The sequence below is a fragment of the Falco cherrug genome, chromosome 2 (genome assembly GCF_023634085.1).
Source record: "Falco cherrug isolate bFalChe1 chromosome 2, bFalChe1.pri, whole genome shotgun sequence".
NCBI classification, from domain to species: Eukaryota; Metazoa; Chordata; class Aves; order Falconiformes; family Falconidae; genus Falco; species Falco cherrug.
In genome coordinates, this window is record NC_073698.1 from 2,486,156 (window position 1) to 2,500,371 (window position 14,216).

At 47.6% G+C, this 14,216-nt stretch overlaps 1 protein-coding gene across 9 annotated transcripts in view; it reads left to right on the top strand.

Annotated features, from left to right (window-relative positions):
* Positions 1-14,216, top strand: part of STIM1 (stromal interaction molecule 1) — a 106,558-nt gene that overhangs the window by 64,383 nt on the left and 27,959 nt on the right. For all 9 annotated transcript variants that reach the window (XM_055703182.1, XM_055703184.1, XM_055703183.1 and 6 more), the window contains one exon: positions 11,427-11,604. In XM_055703182.1, the coding sequence (XP_055559157.1) occupies positions 11,427-11,604 (178 nt within the window). The remainder of the gene's footprint in view (positions 1-11,426; positions 11,605-14,216) is intronic.

Consider the following 14,216-nt stretch of genomic DNA (forward strand, 5'->3'; position numbering starts at 1 on the left):
GTCCCATTCCTGTGGTTCAGGAATTTATCCAGCACAAAATATCACAACTTCAGGTGAAACAGGAAAGGTGAATTTAAGAAAACAAGCAGTAAAATTCAAAATCATAGATAAAGTGAATTTAAAATTTTATTCTTTATAACTCTTGAGTGATGGAGGCTGAGACATGTCTCCCTGCAGATGGTTCAAGGCACCACTGTGGTACTGTTCAGGGTTATAAGACAATCAAAATGCTGTGTACAGAGTTATCCATCCTGGTCACTTCTCCTGGCCACCTTTCCAAAGGCCAACAAAGTGGGACTTTTGTAGTTGCCTGTGGGATTTCAGGAGAGGTTTCTGTAGCTCCACTTCCCAAGACAGAACCCTCCAGATGCTCTTTATTTCACAGCTAGGCACAAGCCATGGCAGTTTGCCAAGCCGCCCGACCGGTACCTGCCCTGGGCTGTGCTGCGGGGAGTTTGCCCGAGACTGGGGAGCGCTGCTCAGTGCTGCTCACCCCCCAGCCTCAGCACCCACAGGACCAGCTGGGCACCCTGGTGTGCCCATCACCCTGGTTTCGGTGCACCCCAGTGCCTCCCACACTGTACCAATCTGTCTGTGTGGTCCTGCAGCACTGTGGGATGGGGTCTCTGCTGAACCCCCAGCCTTTCTTATTCATGGTTATCATTAGTTGAGCGTTACCCTTATTTATTGAACGTCTGTGCGTGGGTTAACAGACGTGCAAGGACTGGGTGCCTGGAAAAGGAGACATCTCCCAGGCAGGAGGTGGCACTTGTTGGAGGTTTCTGAACAAACTGACCTGTTCTGGTTTTCATTAAGCGTCCATTCCTTGGTGCCTTCACTCCGGGGTGAATGAAGCCGTATTACATTCAGTATAGCTTCCAATACAGCCAGTGTGTTTCCCGTTGTTATATTAAAAGTGTATTTTACAAGTACTTTGAGATCAGTTGAATCATTATTTGTTTAAAGTGGTAAAATTTCTTAACCAAATACCAGATTAATTTATCGCCGTGAGATTTACCATCCACTTTAAATATTTACACTTAACTGGATTGTGTTTAGATTACCTGCACCTAGACAGAAAAAGCAGCTCTGTCTCATTAATAGGCTGCATAGGGTGTGTTAGCATTATTGTAAAGTTTTGTCAGTCTGTGTGCCGGAAGCACCTGGTCAATAAGCTGGGGCTTTAGGTTTGGGTGCTCCTTAAGGAGCAGTAGCTCCAAACCTGAAAAGCCAGGGAGCAGGGCAACAGAGAAACCTGGCTGGTCGTACGGGGTCCTATATTGCCAGTGAAAATCAGCACATTTGTTAAAGTTTCCTTCCACAATTGTGGGTGCAATAGCAAACAAAAAGAGAGTGTTCCACACTCAGGAAAGGACTGGGGCTTGGTATTGACGGAGAGAAAAATTACAGGAATTACAGGTGCCATCTCAAGGTCTTAGCTTCGTTTGGGTGTTTTTAGAACGGAGGCATTTTTTTATATTTTGTTTTATGCCATCATGCTTACAGCAGCTGCCACCAGGCTGACATTAGAGGGAATGTTGCCTGTCCCACAGCTGTACCCTGAGCTTCTGCTTCTTCTTCCCTGTCTTGCATCTGAAAATGTCTGCTACTGAACAAGGAAGGTGGTGTCACTGGTCCAATTAATTCATACAGGGAAATTAAAAAAAAAATAGTACTTCCTATGTGTGTTTTTTCTGATACTTCAACCTGAATTTAAATAACCGGTATAGAATTTACTGAGTATGTATATATTCTTCTATTTTAGCAATGCTTATGTAAGTTACTGTAAAACTGCTTCTTTTCTAATCATCCATGCTGGTTCTATTCCCAGAGTAAAACTTTGTAAACCTTTTTGTTTAAAAGATGAGGCTTTGAATTGGTGTCTTGCATGGTGGGACACTTTTGCTTAAGGCACTTGAGGTTACTGTTAAGTTTTACTGTGGTATAACTTTTTACCTTGCTCCCATAAAACATAAAACAAAGGCGGTGCCACACACCTGACATGACATTAATAGGCTTGCAGTCGGTGTGTAACAACTACTGTCTTTGATAAAATCAATTCTGTTCTTCCTTCTCTACCCCAAAAAGAAAAGGAAAAAAGGTATAGAAATCAGTGTTCCTTGGTGTACATTGCTTTTTCCTGCAGCTTTTGCAATTGTAACATGCACCCAGGTTTGCCTGGTCGCAGTTGCTTGTGCCGGGAGCGAAGGGGTGAAGCAGCGCAGGAGCAGCAGAGCAGAAGAGGCCACACGTGAGCAGGGAGAACAGGCTGTGCCAGCCCGTCTACAGGCTAGGGAGAAATGCAGTGTGATTTAAGTTGCAATAAACTGGACACAAACAATCTGAGCTTCGGCTATAAAACCTCTGCTCTCTGTACAGTTGGCCTCTGTCACAGAGTGTTAGGTACAGAGGCTAAATAGCTAAAATAGCAGAAAGTTCTGGTACAACACGTTAAAAAGCAGCAAGAAAATAAATTGACAGTAGAAAGATTATCTTACTGTGTTGCCTTGGTGATACAACATCCCAGCGGGTCACTCCACCGGCAGCTGGTACATGCTGTAGGAGCACAAGCCTTGGCGGGTGGTCAGAGGGAGAAACCGATGCCAGCCGCGATGGCAGAGACTGATGCCATCCTTTGCGCAGGCAACGGTGGCAATGGGCAGATGTTATACGTGGAAAATGCCGTCTTTTTCTGCTTGACGTAGGTCTTAGGACAGAGATTACAGCAGCAGGTCAGAGCACTGAACGCCCTCTGGTTCTTCTGACCCATGCTGTGCAGGGCACCTAGGGCTGGTGAGAGTAATTGCTGCAGGGCAGTCCTCATTCACTTTTCCGTGGGTGGCCTTTGCTTAACAAGAACTTTTCTGGAGAAAGGTAGTTTATGCCAGAACACCTCTCCTGTCAATGCTTGCGGTCTTTCCCAGTGTTCTGCCTTGGACAGGCACTCATTACCCTGTAGGAGGGTGACTTGCCCTGCAACAGTTATTCTCACCAGCTTCTGCATGCAGAAGCAATAGTTCTGTCTGCTTCTTCTTCCTGACAAATCCTAAGTGATTTACAGTGATTTACAGAGTTCCCATGTCTTTGATAGATTGATAGCTTGGTAGTCCCTGTATGACATTCGTGGTCATGCGTGGCAGTGGTGCCCACCACGTAGATCAAACTGAACATGACTCCTGCACCAAGTGTTTGATGGAGCTGTACCAGCGGTACGCAGCGAGCACAGATTGGGTCTTAGAGTACTGGATATCCTCAGCAAATTTGCCAGTGACACCAAGCTGAGTGGTGCAGGTGACATGCTGGAGAGAAGGGATGACATCCAGAGGGACCTTAACAGGCTTGGGAGGTTGCCCCGTCTGAAACTCATGAAGTTCAAAAAGGCCAAGTGCTTCTAGTGTGCAGGCTGAGAAATGAGGTCATAGCACCGTGATGCATCTACAGTGACATATGTGAGCCTGGCCCACACACCTGCATGCTCCTAGCCAGGTATCACAGAACTGTTTGGGCTGGAAGGGACCTTCAAGACCAGCCAGTCCCACCCCCTGCCAGGGGCAGGGCCCCCTCCCCCCAGCCCAGGCTGCTCCCAGCCCCGTCCAGCCTGGCCTTGAGCCCTGCCAGGGATGGGGCACCCACAGCTGCTCTGGGCAGCCTGGGCCAGCGCCTCGCCGCCCTCACGGGGAAGGGTTTCTTCCTCATATTTAATGTAAATCTCTCCTCTTTTACTTTAAAACCATCACCCCTTGTCCTATTGTTACAGGTCCTACTAAAGCCTGTCCCCGTCTTTCTTATAAACCCCCCTTTACATATTGAAAGGCTGCTCTAAGGTCTCCGCAGAAGACTTGAATTCTTCTGGTCAACCTATATCTTACAAAGAAAAGTTCTAGGAAACAAAAAGGCTACATTTACATCTGAGCTGACTTTTCCACTGAGTTTCGTTATCCACTTGTTTTGAGTGAAAGTTGCTGAAGAGGAAGGATGTTTGTCAAGTCTTTGTGTGGTGGAGCAGAGAACGGTTGGCTCTGGCAACGGGAGTAGGAGATGAATCAGCTCGAGGTGGGGCTGGCAGGTATTTGTGCAACAGCTAAATGTGCCTTAGCTTAGGGCATTAGGCTGTGTGGCTGGGGAGGTGGCTGTGCTGGCAGCGTGCTGGGCAAAGTAGGGAATGGCAGTGGTGGAAGAAACAGTAAAGGAGAAAAAAGCTCTAATAGCTGTGGGTGGGTAGAAAACAAGCCACCTGAACACGTCAGCCTAGCAATCTTCTCAAAAGGTGAAATAAAAGGGATTCAAAATTATGTATCTGCAGCAACTTGCCAGAATCTGTTCCTGAGGAGGAGGATGTTGTGATAATCCATCTGGAATGGGAAACAGGGAATCTTGTTTATTTCTTCAGTGTTGAATTTACGAGGGAACGTTTTCAAAGAATGATTGAACTCTTCTGTGGCAGGTTAGATGATGGATTTCACGGCAATGTTTGTGAAGATACGGGGAAATGGTGCTTGGGTGTCTGCTGAATGTTTGGAGATGGGTCCCGTCTCTTTCCTCCCACGGGGGAAGGCCCCTCCACTGCAATCAGGGGAACAGCATCACTGTCCCTCCTCCATGCAGATCCAGTGCAGGGCTTCTGGGCAGCCCCCGCGTGCCACCCCCATCCCATGGTACACATCTTCAGGCTTCCACCTCCCAAGCGAAGCAGCCTGCCCCCAGGTACCCTTTCCTCTTGGCCCCAGCTCTGCTGATGCGAAACACGTATTTTAGCTGTGATCACAGAATCACAGAAGGGTTTGGGCTGGAAGGGACCTTCAAGACCAGCCAGTCCCACCCCCCGCCAGGGGCAGGGCCCCCTCCCCCCAGCCCAGGCTGCTCCCAGCCCCGTCCAGCCTGGCCTTGAGCCCTGCCAGGGATGGGGCACCCACAGCTGCTCTGGGCAGCCTGGGCCAGCGCCTCGCCGCCCTCACGGGGAAGGGTTTCTTCCTCATGTCCAACCTAAATCTCCCCTCTCTCAGCTTCAAGCCATTCCCCCCTGTCCCACCACTCCCTGCCCTTGCCCAAAGCCCCTCCCCAGCTTTCCTGTCGGCCCCTCCAGGCACTGGCAGCTGCTCTAAGGTCTCCCCGCAGCCTTCTCCTCCCCAGGCTGCACAGCCCCAGCTCTCCCAGCCTGTCCCCACAGCAGAGGGGCTCCAGCCCTCTGACCAGCTCCGTGGCCTCCTCTGGGCCCGCTCCAACAGGTCCGTGTCCTTCTGATGCTGAGGACCCCCGAGCTGGACGCAGCGCTGCAGGGGGGGGAAGTCTGTTTGTACCCTGACACAGCAGCTGTGATGCTCTCGGGGTGAACACGCTCTGGTCCCTGCCTGGGCCCCTCGAGAGCTTTGCAGGGACCCCACCTCAGGTGCCGTACTGACTTCTTGGGCCTTTTGCCTTACATCTAAATGTAGCTACAGAAAGAAGCCAGCCTCGCTGAAGTTGTGTGTGTCATGTTTGTGGGTTTTCCCTGTGTTTTGGGCAGTCTGTCTGCTCCAGAAGATCTCAGATTTCTATATGCAGAACGTCCATCATGTTGCATCAGTATATTTCTGTCAAGTGGGATACTGAGCTGCTTTACATCTGTTTCTTGAGCTGGCTTATGTGTATTCCTTGTTTCTGGCTCTCAGTCAACCTCCTACCAGCCACAGACGGCAGCAGCCCACTTGAGTCACTCCAGAAATCATTTTTCTGCTAGTGAGAGTGGCCCCATTAGACTGATGCACTTTCAGACTGATTTCACTTGCAGCAGAGTGAGGGGTGCAGAGAAACCAAAGATGGGTTGTGACCAGAAAGAGTCACGGGATGGAATCTGGTGCCATAACCAGGGTCAGACCCCCGTGTTTTGACATGATGGAAGATCACTGCAGGCGGTGGGTGTCACTGGTAATGAGCTCCATGTGATATATCCCTTAGGATGCAGTCAGAGGAGTGGGAGCATATGCATCCGTCATCTGCTGCTGGGGGGAACTGACCTTTAAAAGCCTCATCTTCTAGTTATGGCACATGTCGGCTGTTCTTTGCTTAACAGTAAATAAATCAGAAAACTTGAGATCCAATACAAAGCTATTTCCTAGTTTGATGCCCGTAGCACTGTAACACATCTATTCTTCTGTCTGTATGTTCCGAGTCTAGTTTAGTGCACATCTTCTGCTTTGCTCTGCTGCATTTTCCAGGCTGATGTTTTCTCCAGTTCATGTCTGCCCCTGTGGCATAAGGCAATATATTCCTTAGACTGAGACTGTATGTCCCTTCACGTGATGCTTCATCTAAAGCCTTTGACTAGGGATCATTCATTTTGGCAAATTTTGATATTTATGTGTGTGTGTTTGTATTTTTCTTGATAGTACCAGAATATTCTGTCTGTGGCTTGTATCCAAACTGCTAAGGATTCACTGTATCAGTTAGGTGACGGCTTCTGTATGTGAAAAAGAATTATCTAAGCTATCATCTGTGCTTGATGGAGATATTCTTACAGTCACCACTATTGTTCTCCCTTTGCTGGGAAATCCCAAGTACATAATTCATTGGAGGTGCATGAAAATGTAAAAAAATATTGCCAGCCCACCTTCCCCCAAATACTGAATTGTATCAAAGCCAGGGGAATTGTTTTCTCCTAACTAAAACGCACCAGCATCCTCCTTTACCACTTTTTCATCTTCACTTTATCACATTTCACATGCTAGCAATAACCTCTAGTTTCTGCATCTTGGTCTTGACTGAAATAGAGGTTCATGAGGAGTGTTTTGGGGATGAGTTAAAGCTAATGTCTTGTGTCCCTGCACTTGATTTCACTAGGGCATCAGGACATTTGGGGGTACAATAAATGTTCCTGCCTTGGCTGGGAAAGTCCTTGTCCCTCCAAATGATGGAAGTAAATTAATTGATTTATTTTTTTTTACTTTTTATTAGAGGTTTTGACGAGAGAACTGACACCAATAATTTCTCAACAGCCTGAAAATGTCTTCACACCTCCTCTTAGAAGGTGAAGTCTCTGTTCCTTGGGTAAATTTACCTGGTTCTTGAGTTTCCTGGGGAAAAGAGACCTGATTTTTATGCTGTACAGTGCACTCTTCATGTTTTGTAGCTTCGGATTTCTCACAAAATTGAGAGAACACAAGCGCTGAGTAGAGCCTGGTGTGTATCCGAGTTAGAAATGAACCTAATAATGTATTGTTGGGGAACAGAGTTGTCGTATCTTAATTCTTTCCATTTGAAGGAGCCACTGTGTCTGCATAAAGGTATATGTAAAGTTCTTTTTGTCTTTACCGCCTGTTGGGGATTTTACCATAGGTCAGTAAATTCAGTCAGAGACTTCAAACGTGGTTGTTCAGAGCCTTCACCATCACTGTGATGTGATAAATGCAAATTTCCAGTTGAAAAGGCCAGTTGAACAGTTCTCTCTTGAGTTGTGCAAACCTGATGCTTAGACCTCAGCATTACAAAAAGCATGTAATACTTCCCTTTTTCATAAGCTTTACAAGAACAATATATTGGAAAAGCCTTTGAACGCTTGCAAAATTTAAAAGGAACGGAAGTGAAACCCCTAAATTTACTATGTGTGTGTCACTTTGAGGGAAGGATTCCTTTTTGGGGGGGTAATCATGTTTGTTAATTCTATTTTAAGGTAGCAAAGATGAATTTAAGGCCCTGCGGGACTCTTTTGTCTACATTATAATGCTGTGAAGGGCAGTACTTATTAAAATTAAGATCATTATGTCAAAATTTTGTTGGTAGAGATTGGTGTAATCAACAAATTTTTAAGGTCTGTAAAACTTCAGATAAGATGGAAAGGCATTTGGAGAAACTCCTTGCAGTGGGAGAACAGCGGTCGTCTTGTTGCTTCTTAGTTCATGAGAAAGCAGTAGATGCATTGTTGTAACTGGAGACAAATTGCTGAAGGATTTTGTGTAAGATGAAGGACCCACTTTCTCAGGGATGCAACAGAACTCATCCAGCAAGTGTGGCATAGCAGTGCCTTGCGTAACTGTTTGTAAGCCCCCTGACAGCCCCTGAACAGAAAGTGTTGGGAAACTTGCAGCCCAGGTGGTATTTTATGCTTAATCCATTCACATAAGCTCGTCTGCCGTGCACGGGAAGGACAGGGCCCAAGCAGAGATGGCAATCAATCTGTTCCCAGCTGGAAACTTGACTGCGCAGTGACCCCTCCAGACAGTCACAGCCTGGCTGGGGTGGGAAGGGACCCCTGGAGCCCACCCAGCCCACCCCCTGCTGAAGCAGCTCTCCCAGAGCAGGTTGCACAGAGCCGCGTCCAGGCGGGTTTGAATGTCTCCAGAGCAGGAGACCCCACAGCCTCTCTGGGCAGCCTGTCCCGGTGTCCCGTCACCCTCAGGGGAACGATGTTCTTCCCCACATTCAGATGGAAGTTCCCGTCTTGCACTTTGTGCCCGTTGCCCCTTGTCCTGTCGCTGGGCACCGCTGAAAAGAGCCCTGGCCCCCTCCTCGTGGCACCTGCCCTTAAGATATTTGTAGGTCTTGATGAGGTGACCCAGGGCTGGTTCTGTCCTGCAATCTCGGCGGTGGGAGCTGGCATCTGCCCAGCCAGCATGGGCTCTGTCTTGCCACCTTCAAACACAAAACACATGCCATGAATCGAGGTGCTCACAAAAGAGCTGGAAAGGGGGCACAGCCATGCTGGCTGCTGCCTCCAGGCTTGGCAGTAGCTTCTCCTGCATGTTGGGCTCTTAAAGGTCTTTCCCAGCCTAAATGTTTCTGTGATGGAGAGCTGCTGCCAGGTGCTCATGGATGGCGTGGGAGAGATCCCGTCCCTGTGCAGGCTGACCCTGTGCAGCATCACTTGCTTCTGTGCTTCAGTTCACTCTCCTACAAAATGCATCCGCACTTTTTCCTGCCTGTGGTGGGCAATAGCATTACCTTTGTCTTAAAAATATTTAAAAATTTGTATCTGAAAAAAGGCTAATCACAGTAAACTTGTTTTGTCATCTGTAAAATGTCTGGTCTTTGGCTTTCCCACATCCACTCCTTTTGGAAAACAACAAGGTGCAATTCCTGTCCCATCTTAATCTCTCCTCACCGCTGTGACTTCCCAGTGCCCAGGCCCTACTCCCTGCTGTGCTCGTCGTGACCCTGACATGCAAGAAGCTCCTTTTGGGGGAGTCCTGCTTGTGCTTGCCAGGCTGCCATGAGCTGTTCGCCCCACAGGCAGGCAAGTATTGCCCCAGGGATCCACCAGCAAGGGCTTATGTCGCTAAATAGTGTTTTTCCTGTGAAAGTGGGTGATGCTTTGGGCGCAGTCCATCTCATGCATGCTGAGTTGAGGTGTCCTCCAGCCTAGGTGCAGGGCAGAGGGAGGGGTGTTGCGATTTGGGGAAAATAGTGTTGCTGACTCCTTTTAGACTAACTGTGAGATTGCGTTACAGCACATAGTTTGCAGTTCCTCTAAGAAAAAGCCCTTTGGTGGCTGCAGCTTGCTGGCAGCTCTCGCCTCTGAATCCAGAGATGACCCAGCTGCCGCTCTGTGCTCTCAGGGTGGGCAGTAAGGGGAGAGGGCAGGTTGCATACGTACATGTCTGTGTTTAAAAAAAACTCTGCTCTTGCTTCAGGGAAGCAAAGATGTTTTCTGGTTGTGCCTGTAATGACTCTTTCACTTCCCTTGTAGCTGCCAAGCTAAATTGTCCCATCAGTCTTGTCTGTTTGGATGCATTGCACGGAGCTGGGCAAGTGGGGTGGCTGGGAGCTGCTGGAGCTGCACGGCATTTGCTCTCAGATAAGCACCTCTTCATGTGATCATGTCCCTCCCAGGATCATATAGAGTGATTTAGGTTGGAAAAGACCTTTTAAGATCATCGGGTCCAGCTGCTAATTAACACTGCCAGCCCCACCACTAAATCATGTCCCTAAGCACTGCATCTATGCGTTTTTTAAACACCTCCAGGGATGGTGATTCCACCTCCTCCCTGGGCAGCCTGTGCCAGTGGTTGACCACCCCTTCAGTGAAGACATTTTTACTAATACCCAGTCTGAACCTCCCCGGCACAGCTTGAGGTCATTTCCTCTCGTCCTGTCGCTTGTTGGGAGAAGAGACCGACCCCCCCTTACCTACAGTCTCATTTCAGGCAGTTGTAGAGAGCAAGGTCCCCCCTGAGCCTCCTCTTCTCCAGGCTAAACACCCCCAGCTGCTCCTCATAACACTTGTGAACTCCTACATTTACAAGAACCTGATGTAAAAGCCTCTGGGACTTGAGTGTGTTTTAGAGGAGCCTGTGTTGCAAAGTGGTGTTGGGTCACTGGTGTGTTCGTGTACAGCGCTGTACGGAGCGGCTGATACGCCCCGTGCTGCTGGGAGCTGCCTGTTATCCCTCTGATGCCTGTAGACCCCCATGGAGATCGGCATGCCTAGGATAAAACCTGTGGTACTGCTAGCAAGAAGAAATCGGCACTGTGTGACGTGCAAGTGGAACGTTGCGCTTGGGGGTTTCCAGTGTGCAGAATCATACAGAACGCTCTGGTTGGAAGGGACCTTCAAGACCAGCCAGTCCCACCCCCTGCCCCGGGCAGGGCCCCCTCCCCCCAGCCCAGGCTGCTCCCAGCCCCGTCCAGCCTGGCCTTGAGCCCTGCCAGGGATGGGGCACCCACAGCTGCTCTGGGCAGCCTGGGCCAGCGCCTCGCCGCCCTCATCATGAAATATTTCTTCCAAGTATCTGGTCTAAATCTACCTTCTTTTAGTTTAAAACAAGTAGCTACTGAACGTTTAGTCACAGCTACCTTGACTAAGCTTCCCTTTCTCATTTTTCGCTTTCTCAGTACATACTTTTTTGATGATTTGCTAAACAGTAAACAATAAAAAGAATTCTGCTTGAGTCATCAGTTTGGGTTTTGTTTAGCACTTAAACCATGCATCCACACTTTTTTTTTTTAAAAGAACTGCATTTTGCTAACTGTTTAAAAAGGGGGGTTCCACATTTAGTTGTAATTCTGATGGGAAGTTTTGCAACCTGACAGTTTTATACTTGATGTGCCCCACCTCTATGATCACAGTTAAATTTTTGCAACAAAGTTATTTTTTTTTAGCTCATTATATTCTATGTAGTTCAATGTTACCTGTATTGTCCTAAAAGAGCACAGCTGTTCTGGGGCTTGCTATGTGGAGGCTCTCCTGTATTACCAGGCAAATTGTATCTACACAAATTGTATCTATTTCATCTTTTTTTTTGTTTTCCTTCCCCATTCAAATTGAATAAATGTTGTCAAGCTTCTTTTTTTCCCCTTAAATATCAATGTAGCTCACTTTTTCCCCTTTGTGAAACCTGCTGCAGTTCCTCCTGATGCTGTCTTAAGTTTTCATGTCCAGCTCTGGTGCAGGCAAAGCACTGCAGAGTTAATTGTCATGTTCTTTTGAATTCAGTGGTATCTCTGGTCTCTTCCAGTAACTCGTCACAACCACCTGAAGGACTTCATGCTGGTGGTGTCCATCGTCATCGGAGTGGGTGGCTGCTGGTTTGCCTACATCCAGAATCGCTATTCAAAGGAGCACATGAAGAAGATGATGAAAGACCTGGAGGGACTCCACAGAGCTGAACAGTCTCTCCATGACCTTCAGGAGAGGTAGGTTTTATGTGTCCATCCAGTTGGAGTGTTCCAACTGTCGATCTTGCCTGCAAGTTTGTTATTAATATAGATTTCAGGAAAGATTTTTCTTTTTAGCTGTCGTGCTGTACCAGTCAGCACCTTCCCCAGCGACCGTAGCAGACCTGCCAGCCAGAATTAATGGCTCAGGCGGGTGCCTGGATCATCAAGGAGTTCAGTTACCAGGCTACACATAATGATGTGTGCGTGGTCACTTGACCTGCTCTTTGGTGGTGACATGCTAATTATTTGTACTTGCAGTCTGCCACGTGAAGGCCTAGGCAGTAAAAACTCCCTCGTGTTACTACAATCCTGAAACGTGGCAATGAAGCCACCTGAGCAAAGTGACAACATCCATCACCAGCTTCTCCAGCTCCAAGGGCTCCAGTGCATGCTGACATGTGGTCTAGTGACATGCTTCCGTGGAGTTTTGTTTCCTTTCCATGCTGTTTTTATGTCGTGTTTTGTCTCTTTAGTTCCGGTTCTGCTCTAACGGTCATTACTGGTTCAAAAAAGTAGTTCCCAAATTTCTGGGAAGACTTTGTTTAGCTTTGCTGCTTTTGGCGTGTGAGTGGTCTCCTCCCTGCGCTCAGAACTTTGCTGCTTTAAGAAGTGAAACATCCACCTGAGAAAAATGGATGGGAGTGCTCCTTCTGCACTCAACAGTGGCCGCTTCATTTGGAGTGTGTTTTGTTATTTTAGATAGGTGCTTCCTATTTCTTTACCACATTTAATTATATAGGAGCAGTGAAATGTACAGTGGTTGCTACTCCCAGTCTGACTCATATCGAAAGTATATCAGATCCCCACCCGTCAAAATTATAGTAAATCCATACCTAGAGGGGAAGAAGAGCCTCTTCCAGGAGTGTAAGGTAATCCAGCTCACTTAGAATGTGTCATCCAGGCTGATCAGGTTGTTACACCCTTGCTTTTGACAGGGAAAAAGCATGCTGGAACAGTGGAAGCAATCAGTGGAATTACACATCCCCTCTTGAATTCTTTGAGCTATATGTAAAAGCCTGTGCTTCCCTGCTTGCATTGTGATACCTGCATCCAGGAGTGTTGCCTGGAAAGAATGAAAAAAATAAATAATTTTGGAGTATTAAATATGATTATCTAAACTCTAGGAACCTGGGCAAAATACTGTAGCCCTGGGAATGTGAGCTCTACTCAGAGAAGTTATTGCAGTGGTTCCAGTAAAACTACTTCTCGGACGACATGCTGTGAAAGAGGCCCTCTGTAAACACAGGAGCCTTCTAGGAAAGAAAAGAACATTAAAAACTGTTGATTACAAACCAGTGAGGTTTTTTGGCAATAAGGTATTTTTTAAGGGCAGATTTAGCAAATAACATAGTGTGATAGTCTTGGGCTGTAACTAATTTTCATTACTTTTAAGTGTAATTTTGGAGGATAAACCTTAATTTGGCTGCCTTATAAGATGATGGCTACCTTCCCAGTGGCTTCTCTGAAAGCGGAGCACAGCCCCAGGTACACAAGCTGGCTGCGCACAGGTGGTGTAATGAGCAGCCTGTGCAAAATCCAGGATCTCAACAATGTCAGCCTGCCATGGAGACTTGCAAACACCGTGTCTTCGGAAACGTACAACATACCCACAAGCCTTCAGCCTGATTTCTCACCTACATGCTCATGACAGCCTTCAGGGAATTTTCCTGCATGTTAATGTTGCTTGAAAGGCTTTCATCTTCGAGCGTGATCATATCCATTGGTGTCTATGTGGGGAGCAAACACTTGAGAGAGTACCAAGGTGATGGTGCCAAACTGGGCACATATTTCTGGCAGTAGCACTGATACATGACCTGCTTGCTTTTTGGCATAGAGATAGAATAAAGTGCATTTCCCCTCTGCCTACTGCGGAGCTGGCTCTAATCCCGCAGCTGGTCTCACAGAGCTTTGGGTAAATTTACATTACAGGTTGGAAATACCCCAGAGAAAAAGTTTTATTTTTTTATGGCCAGGACATGGGGATTCCTTCTCAATATCCATCTCCTGGCACAGCAGAGCTCTGCCCAGGGCAGGGGGTCTCTGCTGGGTGTCACTGAAGAGGGCATCACACCAGAGGTCCAGACAACACCTGCTGTGAATGTGATGTGTGGGGAATGACCTTGGGATCTGCTGCCGAGGATAGAGCCACGTAAACAAGTAATGTGCCTGGGAAGTTCAGCTAATGCTCTGAAGCCGGATAGGAAGAAACGCAAAACCACGTATACTGAGCATAACTTGAGTCTTAAGCCATAGCAGCTTGTGATTTTTCTGCAGGGTGTGCAGCTGGGAGGGCTTGTCGTCCAAAGAGGGCACTGAGCTGGGGCTCAAGAAGCGGGAGGCGAATTCCTGGACCTTGTGGGACCTCTTGGCACAGGACTGATGTAATTCTTCTCTGAAGAGGGAAATAAGCTTTCAATTCTTCATCCTTGCGCCCAGCAAGGTTCAGCTGTGGTCCTCATCTGCTGTATAAATGTCAAAACCAACCAACAGCATCAGTTCCCGTGGACTTGTGTAGGATTTCTTCTGAAGTTCTGCTCAGAAACTTCTTTTCTAGAGCTTGAAGTAACCTTCTTTCCTGGCTCATTGAA